The sequence below is a fragment of the Geotrypetes seraphini genome, chromosome 2 (assembly GCF_902459505.1).
Source record: "Geotrypetes seraphini chromosome 2, aGeoSer1.1, whole genome shotgun sequence".
Taxonomy (NCBI): Eukaryota; Metazoa; Chordata; class Amphibia; order Gymnophiona; family Dermophiidae; genus Geotrypetes; species Geotrypetes seraphini.
Window position 1 is genome coordinate 192935933 of NC_047085.1, and position 22725 is coordinate 192958657.

The following is a 22725-nucleotide window of genomic DNA, read 5'->3' on the forward strand; positions in this document are numbered from 1 at the left end:
GTAGAATGGATATTAAAACAGTTCTAAGATCACTTCAGACAGGAAACTACCAGTCAGACAACAGTTTTTGAATAAATTGAGTAAATGGTATGCAATGAGATTTATTTATATTATTCAATATAGGTGATTGGAAAAGAAGATATGAAAATATTGTAAAGCAAAACATATACCAAATATGCACAAGATTCATGTTTACATTACATAACACTGGTTGTATTCTCGGTACTTAAAAGAAATCCAGTGACAATGGGTTAAGCTCGTAAAAAGGTTGTTCTCTCTTCCTTTGCAATAAATTTTTCAAGTATAAAAATCAAACCCCAACAATACAGTGTGAAAGGTCAGTTCCTATTTAGGTCAAGAGTAAAAACTGCAAGTATTCTGATTTTACAAGTCCCAATATAAAGCAGCGCTCTCTTTTTCTTAAAAAGGAAAAAAGATGGTTAAACCTAGGTATAAATGAGTGAACATGATAGAACAATTGTTTTGAAGATGTTTTAATGTAACAAAAAAAAAGGAAGCATAATCTAATAGCTACGTCAAATTTCAGACACTTAAGGTAGCTGTTTCATCATACAGTGCATATACAAAAATTAAATAAATGCAAGCCGATATCTTTAGATGAGTAGACTAATATCTGATACTACCTACAAAGCTGCTAAATAATTTATGCCATGAGATGAATACATACTTTGTACAGAGTTGCATCTAAAGTTCCCTTCTTTAGAGCACAGCATAGTCATAGTAAAACATTCAAAATAAATATATCTACAATTTAAACAGAATTACAAATAAGGCATAGTTTGTATTACATTACCATTAACCCTTGAAGAACTGCAGTCTAAATCAGAAGAAATCTGTACCGCATATCCATTAAATAAATACTTCCGTTTAAATATTACTCCTGACAGATATTAAAAATGTGTACAAATAATTTCTAAAGGGAAAAATAATTTAAAACAGTTCTTAAAGGGTTAAAGTCGGTGAACTTTTTCCTGCCTTTATTCACGAACGCTAAGAATAGATGCAATAAAACAGAAAGAGAAGGCTGTTGTAGTAAAAAGTGTCTGATCCCATTTTGGGATCAGAATAGCTGACACCAGCAGTTAAAGTTTCCCAAAAGTGAAACAGGATGGGGAGAGGGATTAGTATGTGACAGGCTCATTGAGCCAGCACCACCGCCGTGTTCTCTCCAGAACTGTCCGTGTTATTGATTGTCTGTGCAGCTGTTGCGCCCATTAATTCCACATCGCTCGCTCCATAGTTCCCCTCATCCAGAGGACAGATGAGAAAACAACTTTGGCGCCTGTCCATCATCCCTACTGAACAGACCCATGTGCCGCTTTAGATTGTTCAATCTCCGTCGGGTTTAGAGTAAAGAACTTTTTTTTTTTTGCCCTCCCTTCCTCGGCACAGGTTCTATAGGCAATAGCGGAAAAAAAAAATCTACAAAAAAGACAATTGTGCTTCAACAATTAAAAAAATACAGTCTATAACTTGGAAGCTACATATTGCTTTCTCTGATTGTTTTCTTCATTCCTGGTTCAGTATTTTAAGAAAATAGTTTCACATGAGTAAAAAAAAAAGAAAAAAAAAATATTTGCTTCCCTGATTATGTAAAAAAAAAAAAAATACACTCAAAGCTTTTTAACCTTCCTTGAGTCTTATTTCTCTTCTCATGTCAGTAGGTGATGCTTTCAGCCTCCTCTTTAACACCAGAAAGAGTCCCCAATTCCTTCCCACTTCCCTTGCACCTGGCACTGACCTGATTCAGTGTATACAGAATATACTTGTTGGAATAAGTTTCTCACTTTGCAAAAGCATAGGGATGATTTTATTTCTCTTTCTTAAAGCTGTTTAGTAAAGTAACATCGTCGCTTATCAAAACTACTGACACTGGAAGTCTGAAAGGGTGGGGGGGAAGAGATCTCTTCAGAAGTTTGATTGCTATTGCATGCGGTCTGCCTGCAGCTGTTGTGGCTGATACTGACCGAAAGCTGCGGCCGTTGCAGCCGTTGTCCCTGGGGTTGCGGCAGCCATTGGTTGCTGGAGGGCATAACCATAACCTGCAGCGGTGACATATCCTGTAGTGGCCGGAGACGCTGCATAAGGGTACTGGTCATAGGCGGCGGCAGCAGCAGCGGCAGCAGCGGAATACTGTGCGTAGGTGGCTCCAGTGTAGTCTATGTATGGCGAGGTGGCGGCAGCAGCTGCTGCAGTGCTAGGCTGGATGTGTGGTATTATGACTCCCGGCTGCACAAAAGCCTGAGGGTAGACATAGTGAGCAGGTACCCTGTTAGAAAGGAAGGGGAAAAACAACAAAATCAAAAATTAGGATTTGAAACTGACCATGGAGCAAAGCTGCTGCATATTTTCACATAAGGGGAGTGGAAGGGAAGAATAAAAAACTTCATTTGTTGGTTATTCTTTGAATAGGGTTGCCACAATAACTGGATTTCTAGCTGTCATTTGAAGAAATCATTTTAGTTAACTCCAAATTTATAATGTATTTTGATATTAATAAAGTTAGGTTGTTGACTTCAAGTAAAAACTAGTTTTTACATAATACCAATGTAAAAAGACTACAGTGAGAAACTAGACTATACTGTACACAATAAGATCTCCAGTCTTTTTACTAGCCCTCTTGCAGTTCACAAAGTTCATCTCACTTTGCTACCCATTAGTGTTGAAATAGCTGCTGATTGTGCTGGGTGTATACCTGTGTGCAGGCATATTTAAAGTTAAGAGTCGCATAACTAGCAGAGGATCAGTTCTCGAAACCAAAATATAGACAATTTATAGGGCGCGTGTATAGTTCAAGAACAAAATATCGTGGCAACCCTACACAGGCAGCTGCAAATACTCAGCACACATTAATTTCTCTGCAATTTCAGTCACCCTTATTAAAAATAAAAAAAAGTGCAGGCGACAAAGAAAGTTTACATAATCACAAGTCTGGTAAATCACAGCAAAGTCACACACTTTGCAAACAAAACCTAGTGCAGCTTACTGTCAAAATGGCATTGTGGGAGGCTACACAGATGCTATTCAAAACCAAGGCATCAAAATCCCAAGTATGAGTGCATCACCCACTGTTACAAGGTCATGAGGACACCAAGGTCAAGCCTGTTTACATAAATATTAGGCTGCTAATGTATTGTCCTGCACCAATTTGTTTGCTTGCAAGCAAAAGTGGGATGCTTGGAGAGTCTATACTTTTAAACAGAAAAGGGGTTAAGAAAAGTACCTCATGGCACCATTAATTTTTACTTTGCGATCAGAATACGTATGTAAAATGCACCCTTTTTTCAATAGCCCTGTTTAATCTCAGTAATAAAAACAGCTTTGTTACCTGGATGCGTGCAACCATTATATTATTTTGATTTTGTTTGGTTTTTTTTAAATAAAAATGAGACCACTGCTCCAGATGGAAAACATCAGTCTTCCACTTTTCTAGGCAGCGAAATAGAAGTAAATCAGGTACATTTTACGCTACTTAATCTCATCATGAAAATGTGATACCAACTTTATCCACTGTCTTACTTGAATTACATATGCAATGGATCTAAGGTTTTAACAATCTTTACAAACTATAATGGAATCAGATGTGGTCAAAAATGATGCCAAGTCCTCCTACCAGCAACGAAAATAAAGCAGTCTCTATTATTAATTTCCCAAGTTAAAAACGAGTCACATGCACATCCCTTTACAAGTAAGGATCATCCACTAAACAGACACTATGACTGATACAATGGACCTGTAATATACAGCCATTCCGGAATCAATTCAGTCATAATAGAAGAATACATTACTTTCTGAAACATTATCATGGAAGCAGTATCAGAACACTTTACTAACAGGACCATAGTTCAATGCTCAAAAAACAAAAAAAAAATAAAATCTGAAGTCACGGTGCAGTAAGCAGCTTCCAGGCTGCTAAATTCTACCTTGCATTTCTTGTAAGTGTTGTTAACAATAATAAGTCACCTAAAAAATATCAGTGCCAAAACAGGTTAGCACTTGGCATAATTCTATTAACATCGCCTCCAGAGTTAGGCGCAGTTTATAAATCATGCATAGCACCCGTTCACATTTAGGTGCAGGCATTTATGCCAAGGAAAACCAGGCCTAAATGCCTGCACCCAAGTTGTGCGCAGATCGAGCATATTCTATGACAGTGTACCTAACTTTAGGAACCCCCATGACCCTGTCCATGCTCCCTCCGAGATCCACACACTATAATTTACACGCACTACTTTATAGAATACGCGTAGAAAGGTGTGCATGTAAATTCTAATTCATGCCAATAATTGCTTGTTAATAGGCAGTTATCAGCACTGATTGGCTTATTAAACAATTAAGTTGCGTGCACAGTATACAGAATCCGGGGAAGTGTGCCACTTTGGTTTTATTTCTCATCAGCTTACAGCCAATTCATCTTGCCACAATAACTAACCCAACTCTGCAAAGCCAATCGGAACAAATCCAATCAAGCATGCAGAATCTTTAAAACTCTCTTTCAGTGAAATGCTTTTCTTTGGAGAAGACTTCATGTGCTTCACAACTGCCTTGTTAAGCCTAGACAGAAGGAATCAGATGTCCCTGCTTAAATCATTGTAGGAAAGAAACCAACCTTGCAGCAACCGAGGAACAGGTGGAAGACTGCGAAACTTTATCCCATTTGGCCATCTCAGTCTACTGTGCATGTGAAACCTTCGTAGGATCTCAGTTAGCATTTCACAAAGTGATTGATAGGGGAAGCTGCAGTGGGGCTATTTTTGACCACCTCTCATGTGAGAAGGGTTTCAAGGAGAATACAGTTTCTTTACACGGACAAAGTGAACTTTTTCAATGCATCAAAAAGATCAACCCACATGTTTTTCAATGAAGACTTAACTATATTATTGTCAAAAAAAAAAAAAATGGATCTTTGAGACATTACTTATCTTGAACAAAGCATCCTCTATATCTCTTTTACCTCTGCTTCTGAGTGCCTCTCTTCCCATCCCAAAAAATAAGCATTAAAACTCAATTACATTTTACCTAACCACCACACATGACTGTTTTCACGCTGAAAGAACTAGGGCAACTTTGATTGTAACAATCTCCCTATACATTAACTCAGTTACCAATATCATATGTTCAACCATTCCAGAATATAAGAGTGAACAAGTTAATACACTATCAACATAGCAGCTTTCGCCAGTTTCTCCTTCTACTCAATCATAACCTTTCAGCTGACGCTGTTGACAAAGCTAACCAATATTCTACGGCCACAACTACCTTCAAAGGTATAACGGGATATAAATAAAGCTATTATTAATATTATACTTTTCATACTAACCAGGATTTCCACGAACTAACCATGGTAAATTCTAAATTCTACCATGCACCCTATTCATTTCTCATAACTGTTGTTAACAAGGAATAACGTGCTTACTATTAATAGGCAGAGGGGAACAGCAGTCTACAAAAGGGGTATGGTTACAGAAGCATGCCTTATGTTTCAGTACTCAACACCATTCACCCAAGGCAGAAAGCTATGGCGTTTTATCTCTTCCTATATTTTATCAAGTACCTTCGTTACCGATTTAAAATAGTATTAAATAAGACAAATATCTTAGGATTCTTATCTAAAAGAAAGGATTTCACCTCTATACTCCAAATAAGACACTGAAAAATTTCTATTTCTCAGTTATCAATAAATCATGGGCTGGTTTCCAAAATTACAAACTTTGTGAAAATTATCTTTGCAGAGCTGAACATAAAACTCTGCAACTTCAGAGCACTATTTGCAGGAAGCTATGCCAGGGAGCTCCAATTACAGAGCTGGATAAAGTGATCCAAAATATTAAGAAGTGTTCAGAAGGAGGAAGAAACTTCAGACAGAATATAATACTTTCCCACCAATTCTATAGTCTTAGCACCTAAATGCAAGCGCCACGTGCATGCTGAGTATAGAATATTTTCATTTGAGTGCTATAAGTGCTATAATGTGAGCGCACCAGTCACATAGCCCTGGATTAGTTATTTAACGAGGTGTCAAATCAATAATTGGGAGTTAAATTTGCCAACAATTTAGATTTGCACACACACATCTAGTTGATATTCTATAACACCTGCACCTAAATTTCATACTGCACCCCTCAAAAGGGGCATAGATAGCTATGGAAGAAGCATGGCTAGATCAGGGGGCGCTCTTAGAAGCTCGACGTAATGTTATAGAATGATGATATATCCACGTCTAAGTTGGGCGCTGACATCAAACCAGGTTTCAGCAGGCGCAAATCCAGCGTCCAAAGACAGTCGTGAGATCCATGCTAATCTACTATTCTGCAACACTCGTTTAGCACAGATCTTTCCGGTGAATACGTCCCACGGTGCATAAATGCATGGGGGCTTGAATAGGGGGAGGCGCAAGGGCATCTCAAACATTTAATACTCGAGTACCTGAATGTACACCACTTAGGCTATTAGCGGTGTATAAATATTAATAAATAAATGTACACAATTTATTTCGAAGGACACCTGCGTTTTCATGCTAAAGCGCCATTTTGGGCGCATGCTTTTATGCCTACTATTGACATGGCATAAATGGACATACCTTAAATGTTAGGGCATAAATGCTGACCTATGCTAACATTCTATAACAGAATCTGGGAGCCCAGATTCCATTATATAATTTGTGCTCCATGCGTTGCATTTTGGCACTCTTTATAGAACTGAAGACCCCTGGGCTTCAGTGTGTTTACCGCAGCAGCACCACTACCGTGACTTTGTAAAGGGGACCATGAGTCTTTTACGTACTTTATGATGAATGGAAATCAGCTCCTTAGCGTGAAATGATTACGCCATGATCATTACTTGCCTTCTATTCTCAGACTCTTAAGGTTTGTCAAGCTGCTGTCTGAAGGATGAGTATTATTAACTGCACACAATTGAGTACAGGGAATTCAGTTCAATTCCATTAACATATTGTTTCCCTACTTTGATACTGGGTTGTTTGGTTGGGTTTTTTTTTTTTTTTGCTGTCTGCCACTTTGAGTTACTACTAGAAAGCCATAATACAAAGTAATAAAAAAGGAACTCTTTCAGTTTGTTATACATGTTTTAAGATGATGACAATTAACGACCTTCTAGGTGAGACTGCATTCTCTTTTTTTTTTTTTTTTTGGAACTAGGACTAAGTGTTAACGGTTAATAGGAAGAACCAAACAAACAACAACAAAAAAAAGGGTTGAAAATTTTAAACATGCAGGCAAGTTGATCTTCTTGTACGAAAAGGTCACACAAAATGTAACACTCACTACAAAATACAGTTAAAGGAAATCACAGGCTACAGCTTGAAAGCAGGAAAAAAAAAGTCCCTTTGTGCTCCCCATGGCAAAGTCAACACGTCTCACCAACAAACACCAAAACAAACCAACCAAAAAAAAACTCCTCCACCCCCCCAAAAAAACGCCACTACAGCTCTTTTCAATGAAATAGAAAGCACACAGTTTAGCTATGAACACGTCATTGCTTAAAAAAGGCACACCGAGGGCTACTGACTAAAATAACATTAAAAAATAAACATACATGCATTGTTAATCACCAGTTTTTCTCGTTTGTGTGTTTGACTCTACAGGTTACACAGTTTAATTCCAAACAGACCTATTCCACCTCTTATCATCAAATCCTTCTGATCAGTTATCTTAACCATAAACGATCCCTGTCAGATTAGAAAGAGATAAATAAAATTGAGTCAAGATGAGAAATGGGGAGTAGGGCACAGTGGTCTTGATTGTGTACTTTAGTAACAATCTGTTAAGTTCAGGTGGGAAATTACGTTGTGTTTATACATCTTGACTCTACATAACACAAAGCGTAGCCCCACCAAGAACATAGCTGCAGTGCCTTTGATTAAGAAAAAAGGACATGGATTTATATTTCCAAACTTATTTAGTACTCTTAAAAAGGTAGAAAATAAAATTATGAATGAATTCTTAAAACATCACTTTTGACTTACCCAAAGGGTCTCTGTATAAGAGCCGGATGAATCTGCTGAATTCCAAAGGCAAAACCTATTAATAAAAAACAAACAATGTTCTCACCTTATCAATCTCCCATCTTTCATTTCAGGGTAAATATAGCACTGCTATTTCTACAGAAACACTTTGAAAAGCACATTTTCTTATCATAGGACAAGTTCATTATAGTTTGTGATTCAAGCTATGGAACAATTCATGGACAATACATCCAGTGACAAAGTAGTTCATGTCATATGATGTGATTCTTTTAAAAAACTAAACCAAAAATTACACATCAGTTATACCACTATCTGTTTCCTCCTGCTCCTTTAGGCTTTCAAATTGGAACAGGCCTCTCTTGTGTTTACAGGTTCACGGCACTGTAGCCCAACACCTGGTCAGGTACCAGAAACCACGATTCCTTCTGCTGTCTGCTATGCATAAATCCCAAAACCTGCCAGGAATTGTCACTGTTAGCAATAGACACTTTCCTGAGGGGATGTCAATATTGCTGCCACAACAAGCTCATCTTCAGTTGACCAGAGAATAGAAAATTTTACCAGGCAATCATTAAGAAGGGTATCATGACCAGGATGAAGGAAGTCATCCTGCCACTGTATCGTGCAATGGTGCGCCCGCACCTGGAGTACTGTGTCCAGTACTGGTCGCCGTATCTCAAGAAGGACATGGCGGTACTCGAGAGAGTCCAGAGAAGAGCAACTAAGCTAATAAAGGGTATGGAGGACCTCTCATATACTGACAGACTGAAAAAGCTGGGGCTTTTCTCCCTGGAAAAGTGGAGACTTAGAGGAGACATGATAGAAACCTTCAAGATCATGAAGGGCATAGAAAGAGTAGACAGGGACAGATTTTTCAAATTATGGGGAACCACAAGTACAAGGGGGCACTCGGTTTAGAACAAACGCCAGGAAGTTCTTTTTCACCCAGAGGGTGGTGGATACATGGAACGTGCTACCGGAGGATGTGATAAGCAGGAGCACGCTACAGGGCTTCAAAAAAGGTTTGGATAGGTACCTGGAGGACAAAGGGATTGAGGGGTACAGATAGGAGTAGAGGTAGGTTATAGGGATAGGATTAGAGGATTAGAGGCAGTTACAAAATTAGTCAGGGACCACTGTTCAGGCAATAGGCCTGATGGGCCGCCGCGGGAGCGGACCGCTGGGCAAGATGGACCTCTGGTCTGCCTCAGCGGAGGCAACTTCTTATGTTCTTATCAAAGTCACGTCAGAAGTACACAGTGCTGTCTCTGAGCTCCAAGCCCACTCAAAGATTCAGCTTATCATCACTTTGCTTTAAAAAGATGAGCTCAAACAAGTTCACAGGACATTTGATGGATAGTAACATCCAACTTACTTTCCAGCTCTCTAGACTGGCATAGAACTGTTAGAGCTCCATTTACTAACCATACATGTGGGAGAAAAGTCATTACTGGTTGCAGACGCAAGACTTTTTTTGGATAAGACTCTTGCATTCCAAGCAGGTACACAGCAATTTTGGCTGTGTAAATACATTGGTGAAGCTATGTTGTCTTATGGCGCATTTCGTAAAGAAATTAAGTCGGCGCTGTTTGAGAAATTTATTTCTTAAACGTGGGTACTATTGTTAGCAAAACTCTACTTTGAGAATATCTAAGTAACTGTTGTATTTTTAACTATTTGTATTTTGCTGATTGTCCAGCCTTCTTCTGTGTAAACTGCCTAGAAATCATTTGGTTATGGCGGTACAGAAGAATAAAGTTATGCTATGTTATAGTAAATCAGGTTCTAAATTCAGTACTTAAGACCGGAAGTGACCAGACTGAGGTTACAGTGCTTCATCAATATTTTCAGTCTCCTGAACTGAACTACCAACAAGCGGCTAGGGCTCTTCAGCTTGGAGAAGAGATGGCTTAGGGGTGATACGATAGAGGTCTATAAAATACTGAGTGGAGTGGAAAGAGTAGATGTTAATCGCTTGTTCACTCCTTCCAAAAATTCTAGGACGAGGGGGGCATGTGATGAAGTTGCTAAGTAGTAGATATAAAACAAACTGGAGAAAATATTTCTTCATACAACATGTAACTAAACTCTGGAATTCATTGCCAGAAAATGTGGTGAAATCAGTTAGCTTAGCAGGGTTTAAAAAAAGGTTTGGATAATTTCCTAACAGAGAAATCCAAAGGCCATTATTGAGATGGCTTGGGGAAATCCACTGTTTATTCCTAGGATAAGCAGCATAAAATCTGTTTTACTACTTAGGATCTACCTAGGTACTTGGGACCTGGATTGGCCACTGTTGGAAACAGGATACTGGGCTTGATGACCTTTGGGCTGTCCCAGTACAGCAACTCTTATGTTCTTATGGCGCAAGCTGCTGTGTAGCTGATGAGTCGCAATATAAAATGATGTTTCACTGACTCATAAAACGGTGCCTTTAATCAAAATGTGCTTTAGAATAAGATTCAGAGCATTGTTTTGCACATTACAGCTGTAAGGCTGTATAGGTGTTACTATTTCAGTATTTCAGACTGCTGCCTTGTGTCCTGGTTTGTATATTTAGTTTTCCAGGCTGAATAATCAAAAGAGCATTAAAAAAAAAAAATCATTTGTATAATGCGTCTTTCAAGACTCACCAGCAGCTCCAAGCCTGCCTGTTGAATATTCCTTGTGCTAAGGAATAGTTGCTTGTGACTCAAGTTACTATATGAAAGTTTACTAGTGCACTATCACCATGAGGGCGATAATTTTGCCATAGCAAATTTAGAAGAAAGCATAAACTAATATAACACTGAAAACCCCATTATCACACAATCAAGGGTTAGAGTCCATTATTTATTTATGCATACCAGGGGTGTCCAATGTCGGTCCTCGAGGGCCGCAGTCCAGTCGGATTTTCAGGATTTCCCCAATGAATATACATGAGGTCTATTTGCATGCACTGCTTTCATTGTATGCTAATAGATCTCATGCATATTCATTGGGGAAATCCTGAAAACCCGACTGGATTGCGGCCCTCGAGGACCAACATTGGACACCCCTGGTGTATACTATAACATGTATCCTCTTCTTACACTGTCAAATATCCATGGACTCCAACATTAACTTTACATGGTATTTACAATGTTTAAGAGGAAGGTGAAAAGCTTGAAGCTTTAGGGATACTTTTTTTTCTCTCTCTGAATAAGCTTATAAGCCTTTTCGTATGGGTGTTCCTGTTATATTTCAAACAAAATTAATGAAATATAAGCTTCGGTGCGAGCTACGTTCTTCTCAAAAGTGTTCGCTTTAGCTGCCTTCTGCGAGTTCCATTAAATTAGCCAACTTGTAGAACTCACTGCTACCAAAACTGAATAGCATTCCTGGCGGTCATTTTGAAAAGCCTTAAATACCCGATTATTTGTGAAGAGCTATGGACTGAATTTGCACTAGACGTTTCCCCTAAGTATGTTTTTTGGCAACGATATGTTCTCCCCATGCATATTTCTGGTAATGATATTTTAGTACTTGTATATTATATACTTTTGCTAATTTTGATTTTTTTTTTTTCTCTTAGGAATTGTTGATTAAAATTTTAGCACCGTAAATCACTTGAGAACAAATACTTATTAAGTGGTCTATCAAGCCTATAAATCAAACTGAAACTTTGAAAAGAATGACAGCACACTTAACAGTATGACAAACATTTTGAAAAGGACAGTAAGCATATGAACTGCATATTATGCTTCTTTGCAACTCAATATTAGTTTGCTTTCATGCCCTAAAAATACCAAAATACTCAGCAAGCCAGAAATGTAAGCATAAGGCCTGCCTATGAAGTTCTGGAGAAATCTTGCAAATGTGCCTTTCAGTAAGAATGTTGCCCAATCACATAAACATGAAGAGATCACATGACTGGAAACTAAAAATATCAGGATGTCATACAAAATAAGTCTTTGCAAAATGCTAAATCACGGTCTCCTTGATAGCAGGAACAAACTTATAGCCCTCATTGCCAGCAATTGATTCCTATATTAAATTAAGTGTATCGAGCCCAAATTAGAGGGATGCCTATTGAAAACTTGGTTTCTTACAGACCACAATTGAATCCCTTTGTAAAACTAAGGGATTATGCTTTCTTCCCAAAAAACATTAAGGAAAGAGGTTTACAAAAAGCCCTGAAACTTCCTTCTATTTAAAAGATGACTGTGCAAGCTTTGCAACAGGTGCCATTTCAGGACCACACTACACTTCAGTGGCAGCACTTTGTTTAAGTGCAGCAAAAATGAAACTCACGAAGGTGCTATTCACTGTTTATAAATGGTCCCCATTACAGAAGCAGCGGTGATAGAAACAGATAGGAATGGATGAATTAGCTTGGAGTGTAAATGGAAGATTTTTTAACACAGAAGTCTTACTTCCTTTCTCCACGTGGAAGACTACTTCTATCTATAGTGCTGCTAGACATATGCAGCGCTGTACATTACAACATTCATGAGACAGTCCCTGCTCAGTAGAGCTTACAATCTAATTAAACAGACAAAGAGGACAAATAGGATGTTAGGAAGTTTCCTAGGCTTGGGAACTATACAGTGTTCCCCCGCGAATTCATGGTTCACGAGTCGTGGATTCACTCATTCGCGGTCTGCTCTGACCCCCTCTTCCTGTAGTAAAGCAGTTCCTGATTGGTGTAACCTGACTTTACTACAGGAAGAGGGGGTTGGAGTAGACCACGAGTGATTTTCTTCACCTGCCGGCGCTCCAGCTGTCCTCTCCTGCCTTTTGATAGGCGAAAAACCGCATTTGCAGTGTTTTGAAATTCGCGGGGGCTCCTGGAACGGAACCCCCCCGCAAATTTCAGGGAAGTACTGTACTAACGAGTGGGGGTTAGGAGTTAAAAGCAGCCTCGAAAAGGTGGGCTTTCAGTCTGGATTTGAATACTGCCAGGGTTGGAGCTTGAAGAACTGACTCGGGCAGCCTGCTCCAAGCATATGATGCTGCAAAAGAGAAGGAGTAGAGTCTGGAGTTGGCCGCAGAGGAGAAGGGTACAGATAAGAGACTTGAGGAGCTGCAGGAGCCATTTCTCTCACCTGGCTGCATGATCCGCGGTTTTGCTCCTAGATAGGCAAGGTTTACATTGGCCTTCCTGCCATCTATGATAGGATTGGGGTCCTTGCAGGCCCTTTCAGCAGCAGCTCTGTCAGCCATGGTGACCTGTACAACAAATATATAACCAAGTTACTCAATCCCATCCCAGACCATTACAAATACCCTTCATAGCCACATATCCTGAGGGGAGGTGGGCAGGGAGAGATGAAGAAAAGAACATTTGTTGGCCGGGCAACAGGCTTCCCCAACAGTACTCTCTGTGGAGCAAAAGTACACCTGAATGCACAGTCGTACTACAGGTGCATGCATCTTGCCAACTCGTGTGACAACAACGCTCTGCTATAATCATGCTCTGGAGTAGCGGCAGCAACAACAACACTCAGAGCAAACTTCCCACGGCCAAGCGCACTCCAGAGGACAAACACGAGTTGGGAGAAGCAAAACCACGCTTCAGGCAGTGCTCTGTTCTCCAAAAGCCTGGCACTGCTTTCCCTCCCCCCATCCGGGGGACCAGCCGAAAACGGGCGAGGTAGAGAAGGGGACAGGTGCTCTAAGGGGAGTTCCCCGCCCCCCCCCCCCCACACACACAAAAAAGCGCGCGCGCCCAGAGAGAAAGTGCTTAGGTGAGACGTAGCCCCCCCTCCCCTCCCCCCCCAAGGAAGGCTTCGTCCGCTCGCCCATAACTTACAAATCCGTAGCCGCGGGACTTGCCCGTCTGCCGGTCGGTGATGACCACGGCTTCCTCGATCTCCCCGAACACCTCGAAGTACTTGCGCAGGCTCGAGTCGGTGGTGTGGTAGGGCAGCCCCCCGACGAAGATCTTAGTGTACGTGGTGTCCTTTTGGGTGGTGTGCATTTTCCCCCACTCGCTCTCCGTTTCCCCCCCCCTTCCCTCCCCCCGACCAGACTTCGTAGCAGTCGGACAAATGCAGCGACAGCGCGCGGGGGGGGGGGCGCAGCCAAAAAGAAAGTGAACGGTGCAGGTGCAATTCCACTTAGGTTGGGGTTTATTTCCCGCCCGCCCCTCTTTGTCCCTTATAAATGAACTTGACGCCGGCAGAGGGGCGCTGCGTTGTACTAGTTTGTATTCTTGCGGCGCTTGTTTCTGAGGTAGGTGTGAGGGCGCCGGGGGTAGAAGATCGCACAGGGCCCGAGCGCTTACATCTGAACAACTCCAGCCTTCACCCTCCCCCTAAAAGCCGGCGGCCGGGCCCCAGGCTCCTCCCATCCCCCCCACGAGGGGCGGGGCGTGAACGCCTCGCCCTCATTGGCTGCCTGCCCACCTGGACGCTCTCCTGTCGAGCAGCTGTTGTCTGACAGCTGGAGGCTTTCTCTTCAAACCCCCCCCCCTTCTCTCTCAACCCCTCCCCACGAAAAAGGGGCGCGTGGCTCTCACGCGCGCCGACCTGGGGGGGAGGAGGAGGGGGGAGAGCGTGTTGCTGCGGCTGCAGCTGGCAGGGAATTGTCACCCTGTATGCAGAGGCTCGGTCCCACTGGCTCTGTTGTGAGCTTCTTAAGTTTAGCAACCGGCACAAGACATTCTTTTCTAGCTAATTCAGGAATGATTTTTTTTTTATTTTTATAAACACTGTGCAATGGAAGGTGAAAACAAAAAGTGTGAGGAGAGAGCAGGCTTTATAAATCTTGTGATTCTAGAATGCTCTAAGGAGGTTTTAAAAAAAATTACCGATTTTGTCCACATAGCTGAATTGTTACTTTCATTTTCAAACTTAAAGTGAAAAAAAAAGCTAGTCAATATTCAAAATTCCAGGGGGTAGCTACCAGGATAAAATATACCTTTATTCAGATTACCACAATTTGCAGGCAGTGGTAACTACGAATTAGAGAATGACACGGTGACGGTTTACCCGCGGCCACCGCATTTAAGCCGCGGGTCACCGCCGAAAACGGGGAAGAAAAATAGCAGTCGCTGCGGTGACGGGGACAAGGCCATTCACCGACCGCGGAAACGGTGAACAGGTTTGTCCCCGCGGGCCAATGTACCCCCTTCTAGGAACCGCTATTTCACCGTGCTCCTCATTTGTCATTTCAACCCTTCCTGCCAATCGCAGCAGAAGGGTACCCAACCCCTCCTGCCGGTCCTCCCAATGGCCTCCCCTAAGATCGCCGGCAGGAGGGTACCCAACCCCTCCTGCTGGACCCCCCCCAACGAACCCTCCCACCCCGGAACCCCCTTAGTCTTACTTTTCAAGTTGGACCGGACAGCTCCTCGCTCGTCTGGCCAGCAGGCCTGCCTCCGTCCAAATGAGGCGGGCCCGCCCCTCCCCTCCCCTCCCCTGCCTAACCCACAGGATCCTAGGGCCTGATTGGCCCAAGCACCTAAGGCCCCTCCTATAGCGGGAGTGGCTTTAGGTGCCTAGACCAATCAGGCCCTAGGATCCTGTGGGTTGGGCAGGGTAGGGGCGGGCCCGCCTCATTTGGACGGAGGCAGGCCTGCTGGCCAGACGAGCGAGGAGCTGTCCGGTCCAACTTGAAAAGTAAGACTAAGGGGGTTCCGGGGTGGGAGGGTTCGTTGGGGGGGGGGGTCCAGCAGGAGGGGTTGGGTACCCTCCTGCCGGCGATCTTAGGGGAGGCCATTGGGAGGCAGGGGAGGGGAGGGGAGGGGCGGGCCCGCCTCATTTGGATGGAGGCAGGCCTGCTGGCCAGACGAGCGAGGAGCTGTCCGGTCCAACTTGAAAAGTAAGACTAAGGGGGTTCCGGGGTGGGAGGGTTCGTTGGGGGGGGGTCCAGCAGGAGGGGTTGGGTACCCTCCTGCCGGCGATCTTAGGGGAGGCCATTGGGAGGACCGGCAGGAGGGGTTGGGTACCCTTCTGCTGCGATTGTCGGGAGGGCCGTTGGGGGGGTCTACAGGAGGGGTTGGGTGCCCTCCTGCCGTGATCGCTGGGGGGAGGGGAGACTTGCAGCCGTAGCCGCGGTCACTATGCTAATCACGGCAGCATTTAAAGTACATGTCGTGTTTGTTTTTGCATTGCTAGCCCCAGGGGTGGTGGAAGATTAGTGATTGAAAAACTGTATGAAAAATAACTATTTTAAATTTAGTGATCAAAATGTGTCAGTTTTGAGAATTTTTATTAATTAATTTTTTCTCTGCGTGTTTTGTTTTTGTATAGTTATTAACTAATATTTAACTAAGTTTTAAAGTTTTAAAGAATGTTTCCTTTATACGTAAATAAAGAAAAGTGAATGGGATTGCAGTGGCGGTGACGGGGCGGTGAATGGGGTGGCAGTGGCGGTGACGGGGCGGTGAAGAGGATGGTGAGACGGGGACGGGGCGGTGACGGGGTTGGTGAGACGGGGACGGGGCGGTGACGGGGATGGTGAGACGGGGACGGGGCGGTGACGGGGACCAATTTTTTCACCGTGTCATTCTCTACTACGAATATCGCCTCTGACTGTTGGTAAGTATCTGCATAACTGCAGGTGCATTTCAGAGTGCTCTGTGGGCATGAGCAGAGGAAAGTAACATAGTAGATGACGGCAGATAAAGACCCAAATGGTCCATACAGTCTGCCAACCTGATTCAATTTAATTTTTTTTTTTCTTCTTAGCTATTTTTGGGCAAGAACCCAAAGCTTTGCCCGGCACTGTGCTTAGGTTCTAATTACTGAAGTCTTTGTCAAATCTTACTCCAGCCCATCTACACCATCTCAGCCATTGAAGCCCTTCCCAGCCCATCTTCAACTAAACAGCCATATACAGACACAGACCATGCAAGTCTGCCCAGTACTGGCCTTAGTTCTTCAATATTTACTATTATTTTCTGATTATAGATCCTCTGTGTTCATCCCACACTTTTTTGAACTCCGTCACCGTTTTCCTCTCCACCATCTCTCTTGGGAGGGCATTCCAGGCATCCACCACCCTCTCTGTAAAGAATTTCCTTACATTGCTCTTGAGTCTCCCACCCCTCAGCCTCAAATTATGCCCTCTGCTTTTTCCTTTCTCTTGAAAATATTTTGTTCTACGTTAATTCCTTTCAAGTACTTAAACATCTGAATCATATCTCCCCTGTCCTTCCTTTCCTCTATTGCAGGGGTGCCCAATAGGTTGATCGCAATCGACCGGTAGATCGCCAAGGTAAAGTGAGTCGATCGTGGAGCCCATCCTGGGCTCCGTGATAGACTCACTTTGCCTTGGCGATCTACCGGGCTGATCAGCTTCTTCTCCCCAACGTCAATTCTGCCATCGGAGAGGAAGTTCAGGCCAGCCAATCGCTGCCTGGCTGGGCCAGAACTTCCTCTCCGACGACAGAATTGACGTCGGGGAGAGGAATGCTGGTCCGCCCGACGCAGGGAGAGCTTGGGGCAGCGGCAGCTTTGGGGCCTGTTCCCCGATGGTGGCGGCAGTGGCTTGGGGGAAGGCATGAAGAAAGAAAGAAAGAAAGGGGGCAGGCAGGGAGACAGAAGGAAAGAAGGGAGACAGAAAAAAAGTAAGGGGGGCAGGGAGAAAGAAAGGGCAGGGAGAGAGGAAGAAAAAGTTGGGGGAGGGAATGAGGTCTGGAGGAAGGAAGCATTCAGGCTGAAAGCAGGGAAGAAAGATTGAATGCACAGTCAGAAGAAAAAAGTGCAACCAGAGACTCATGAAATCAACAGACAACAAAGGTAGGATCAAAATGTGTCTGAATTTATATCTGCTGTCTATATTTTGCACTATGGCCCCCTTTTACTAAACCGCAATAGTGGTTTTTAGCGCAGAGAGCCTATGAGCGTCAAATGCAGCGCTTGGCATTCAGTGCAGCTCCCTGCGCTAAAAACTGCTATTGTGGTTTAGTAAAAAGGGAGGGGGGTATATTTGTTTATTTTTGTATGGTTGTTACTGAGGTGACAGTGCATAGAGTCATCTGCCTTGACCTCTTTGAAAAACCCCCGGAATAGGAATGATAATTAACATTTTCATTGCGTATGGTGTGCTTTGTGATTTTTTTAAAATTTTATTGTTGGTAGATCAATTTGACTTGGTCATTTTAAAAGTAGCTCGCAAGCCCATAAAGTGTGGGCACCCCTGCTCTATTGTATACATATTCAGGGCTTCCAATCTCTCCTTTTGGCGCAAACCTCCTATTATTTTCGTCGCCTTCCTCTGGACCGCTTCAAGTCTTCTTATGTCCTTCACCAGATGCGGTCTCCAAAGCTGAACACAATACTCCAAGTGGGGCCTTACCAATGATCTGTACAGGGGCATCAACACCTTCTTTCTTCTACTGGTTATGCCTCTATTTATACAGCCCAGCATCCTTCTGGCAGCAGCCCTGCCTTGTCGCACTGTTTTTTCGCCTTTAGATCTTTGGACACGATCACTCCAAGGTCCCTCTCCCCCTCCGTGCATATCAGCTTCTCACCTCCCAGCACATACGATTCCTTCCAATTATTACCAAAAACTCCACTGGTTGCCCCTGGAGGCAAGAGTATTGCTCAAATTTGCTTGTCTCTGTTTCAAATCCACTCTCGGTTTGGCCCCTCTGTACCTGGTCTCCCACTTCAAACTAGACTGCTCCACCAGGCCTACACGGAGAATACACATGTTCAGCCACCCTACAATAAAAACCTGCCGATACAAAAGATTCCTTGACAGAATGCTGGCCTTCCAAGCAAGCCTACAGAACAACTGGCTAAGCAGCACCATCATGCACTCCTCATCCTACCGCAACTTCAGAAAACTAATCAAAACCAACCTGTTCAACCGATTCTTGACCAGGAATGCCTAAAGTCTTCACTGCTTTCCCACACTGTATGACCTACCCTTCTTTGTAAATCTCCTCGACCTACTTCCTTTTGACCAAAATCTCCCAAAGCCTTCACTACTTACCCCACACTGTACGACCTGCTCCCTATTGACTCACTCTTATTGCAAACCGTCCCTACAATGTTACCTTACTCTATACAAACAGTCATGCACTCAAAGCCCTCTTGTTTCTGTTTTTTCGTTATATGTTCCAGCTCTTCTATTTTGCACTGCACTGAATTGTACTCAAAGACTTCATTGTTTTTTTTTCGCTGTATGTCCAGCTCTTCTTTATTGTAAACCGCCTCGAACTAACTTGGCTTTGGTGGTATATAAACAATAAATTATTATTATTATTAATCCACAAATGCATTACTCTGCATTTCTTTGCATTGAATTTTAGTTGCCAGATTTTAGACCATTCCTCTAACTTTTGCAGATCCTTTTTCATGTTTTCCACTCCCTCCTGAGTGTCTGTTACAAATCTTGGAATCATATGCAGAAAGGCAAACCTTACCTTCTATCCCTTCAGCAATGCCATTCACAAATATATTGAACAGGATCGGCCCCAGCACTGAACCCTGAGGGACTCCACTGCTTACCTTTCCTTCCTCTGAATGACTTCCATTAACCACCACCCTCTGGCATCTGTCCGACAACCAGTTTCTTTTTTTTTTTTTTGTCATTTTTTATTTATATAAGACAACCAGTTTCTAATCCAGTTCACCACTTTGGGTCCTAACTTCAGCCCTTCGAGTTTGTTCGAGTGCCTCCTATGAGGAGCCGTGTCAAAGGCTTTGCTGAAATCCAAGTAAATGACATCTAGCATATGTCCTCAATCCAGTTCTCCAGTCACCCAATCAAAAAATTCAATCATATTCATTTGGCACGATTTACCTTTAGTAAAGCCATGTTGCCTCGGATCCTATAACCCATTAGATTATAGGAAGTTCACTATCCTTTCTTTCAGCAACACTTCCATTATTTTTCCAACAACCGAAGTGAGGCTTACCGGCCTGTAGTTTCCTGCTTCATCTCTGTGACCACTTTTGTGAATAGGGACCAAATCCACTCTTCTCCAATCCCCAGGAACTACTCCTGTCTCCAGAGATTTGTTGAGTAATGCCAATATTCAATGCCACTATGGCAGGCAGTTCATTATTCCAGTATATATTTATTGGATTTTGTTTGTTCTCACAGTGCTTTGAATGTCTGTGAATAATGGAGGTTTGAAGCATGGCTCTCATTTTGTATTTTCAGCAGGGTTCTTTAGTTCTCCTAGCAACCTGTGCCAAACTCATGGTAGTACTATTTGAACATGTAGGAGAAGAGAAGGATGCTAATGAGGAAGCAGAGGAGACAATCTGAGGCCCAGCACAAAAGAATGGAGATTGAGATACAGGCCCCATGTGCAGATGTTACCTTGTTCCAGGAGTAGGGACTGTGGTACCCTGGGCCAATGTTTGGTTTGGTGCCCTCCCATCTCTCAGGCCATCATCCCCCAGTCTATCTTTAAATGCAGCTGTGCCCTCCCAAGCACCAGCATCATTTTATCTGACATTACTCGCACCAGCTTTAGCATCTTCTCTCAGCTGTGCCCCACCCCCTTTGATGTAATTTCCTGTTTCCACAGGGGCACAACTGAAGGAAGATGCTGGAGCTAGTGCGGATGGTCTTTATTTAAATAATTAAATGAAAATCAGGAAATCAAACTATTGTATTTCTATGGATTTAAAAATACAGTTGTAACTTTAAAACGTTGCCAATGAGGATAATAATGTAATAAAAACATAAAATGAATAAAATAATAAATAAGGTGTGCAATAAAATAATTCCTACTGTATGGAGTCTTTCGCATTTCTCCTTCCGTTCCCTCCACAAGTCCAACATTTCTTTATCTCTACCTCCTGCATGCTTCCTCCTTGGTCCTCATTCCCTCCTCTAACCAACATCTCTCCCTCTTCATGAGTCTGACTTTTCGCTCTCTGCCCTTTCCCCCTTCCCCTGAGTGTGCCATTTCTCCTTCCCTCCTTTCTGCCCTCCACATCTAACATCTCTCCCTCTTTCTCTCCATGAGTCATAGAAACAGAGAAACATGATGACTTCTTCTCCTTCCGATTACTGGTCCAATCACTAATCCTGAGCATCCTAGACTACTGTAATATTATCTACCTAGGTTCATTAAAAAAAAACATCAAACGCTTAAGACTCGTTCAAAATGCAGCCGTTCGACTCATCTATAATCTCAAAAAATCAGACCATATAAGCCCCTTCTACAAAAAACTGCACTGGCTGCCTATGGAGGTGAGGATTATCTTCAAATTTGCTTACCTCTGCTTCAAAACCCTAACAGGCTCATCTCCAATCTACCTATCAGATCACTTTGTCCGTCCTGGCCCCACCCGCACACGTAACGCCCACTTGTTTGCCTTCCCGTCCCTAAAGTGCTGCATCTACAAGAGATTCCTTGACAGATCCCTGGCGTTCCAGGCATGCAAATGGAACAAATGTCTATCCACTCTCATCTCTAATTCTCCCTCCTACCAAACTTTCAGGAAGTCAATCAAAACTTATCTCTTTGACAAATATCTCTGACTCCCGCCCTCCTTGTAACTCTACTTTTAACTATGCCTTGTACCTCCCACCTTCCTGCACCTCCCACCTATCTGCCTCCTCCCTAACTGCACCTCCTCCCTACCTGCACCTGACTTCCTAAGCCACGCCGATTGACTTGTTTATAACCTCTCTATCTCCTTCTTGCCTGTTCCCGACTTGCTAAGTTATATTGATTGATTGACTTATTTGTAAATTTCGCTGTAGATGTACAGTCTCTTGCCATGTAAACCGCTCTGAACTATTCTGGTACTGCGGTATACAAAAATAAAGTTATTATTATTATTATTATAAAGGCCAAATGGCCCATCTAATATGCCCATCCGCAATAACCATTATCTCTTTCTCTCTCCGAGAGATCCTATTTGCCTATCCCAGGCCCTTTTGAATTCAGACACAATCTCTGTCTCCACCATCTCTTCCAGGAGACTGTTCCATACATCTACCACCATTTCTGTAAAAAAAAGTATTTCTTTAGATTACTCCAGAGCCTATCATCTTTTTACTTCATCCTATGCCCTCTCATTCCAGAGCTCCCTTTCAAATGAAAGAGACTCAACTCATGCGCATTTACATTATGTAGGTATTTAAACATCTCTATCATATCTCCCCTCTCCCGCCTTACCTCCAAAGCACAGGTGTCAAAGTCGGTCCTCGAGGGCCACAATCCAGTCAGGTTTTCAGGATTTCCCCAATGAATATGCATGAGATCTATTAGCATACAATGAAAGCAGTGCATGCAAATAGATCTCATGCATATTCATTGGGGAAATCCTGAAAACCCAATTGGATTGCGGCCCTTGAGGAGGGACTTTGACACCCCTGCTCCAAAGTATACAGATTGAGATCTTTAAGTCTGTCCCCATACGCCTTATGACGAAGACCACGCACCATTTTAATAGCCTTTCTCTGGATTGACTCCATCCTTTTTATATCTTTTTGAAGGTGCGACCTCCAGAATTGTACACAATATTCTCCTGCACTCTTTCTCTCTCTCTCTTCATTCCCTTCCTTTGAGTGTGACATTTCTCCCTCCTTCCTGGCCCCCCAGTCCATCTCTCTCCTTTTGTGTTCTCTCTGACCTGGCTCTTCTCTACCCCACCCTGCGATCTACCTTCATTTGCAACCTAAAGGATGTTGCCAGCGGCAGCCAATCACACAGCACTGGCATCTCCTATCTATTGTGGGCCCATTTCTGAGGAAACAGAAGTTACATCAGAGCAGGTGGGAGGGAAGTAGAGAGATGACGCTGGTGCTGGCAGCAGGGCAGCATATGTGAT

The 22725-nt window shown here is 43.0% G+C and overlaps 1 protein-coding gene across 1 annotated transcript; it reads right to left on the minus strand.

Moving 5' to 3' along the window:
- Positions 1-85: 85 nt before the first annotated feature.
- Positions 86-14270, minus strand: RBM24 (RNA binding motif protein 24). Its single transcript, XM_033934601.1, has 4 exons — positions 13779-14270; positions 13072-13195; positions 8006-8060; positions 86-2290 (listed from the first exon to the last, which is right to left on the minus strand). Exons 1-4 carry the CDS (start codon positions 13944-13946, stop codon positions 1945-1947), a joined length of 693 nt encoding a protein of 230 aa, XP_033790492.1. The 5' UTR covers positions 13947-14270; the 3' UTR covers positions 86-1944.
- Positions 14271-22725: the final 8455 nt, after the last annotated feature.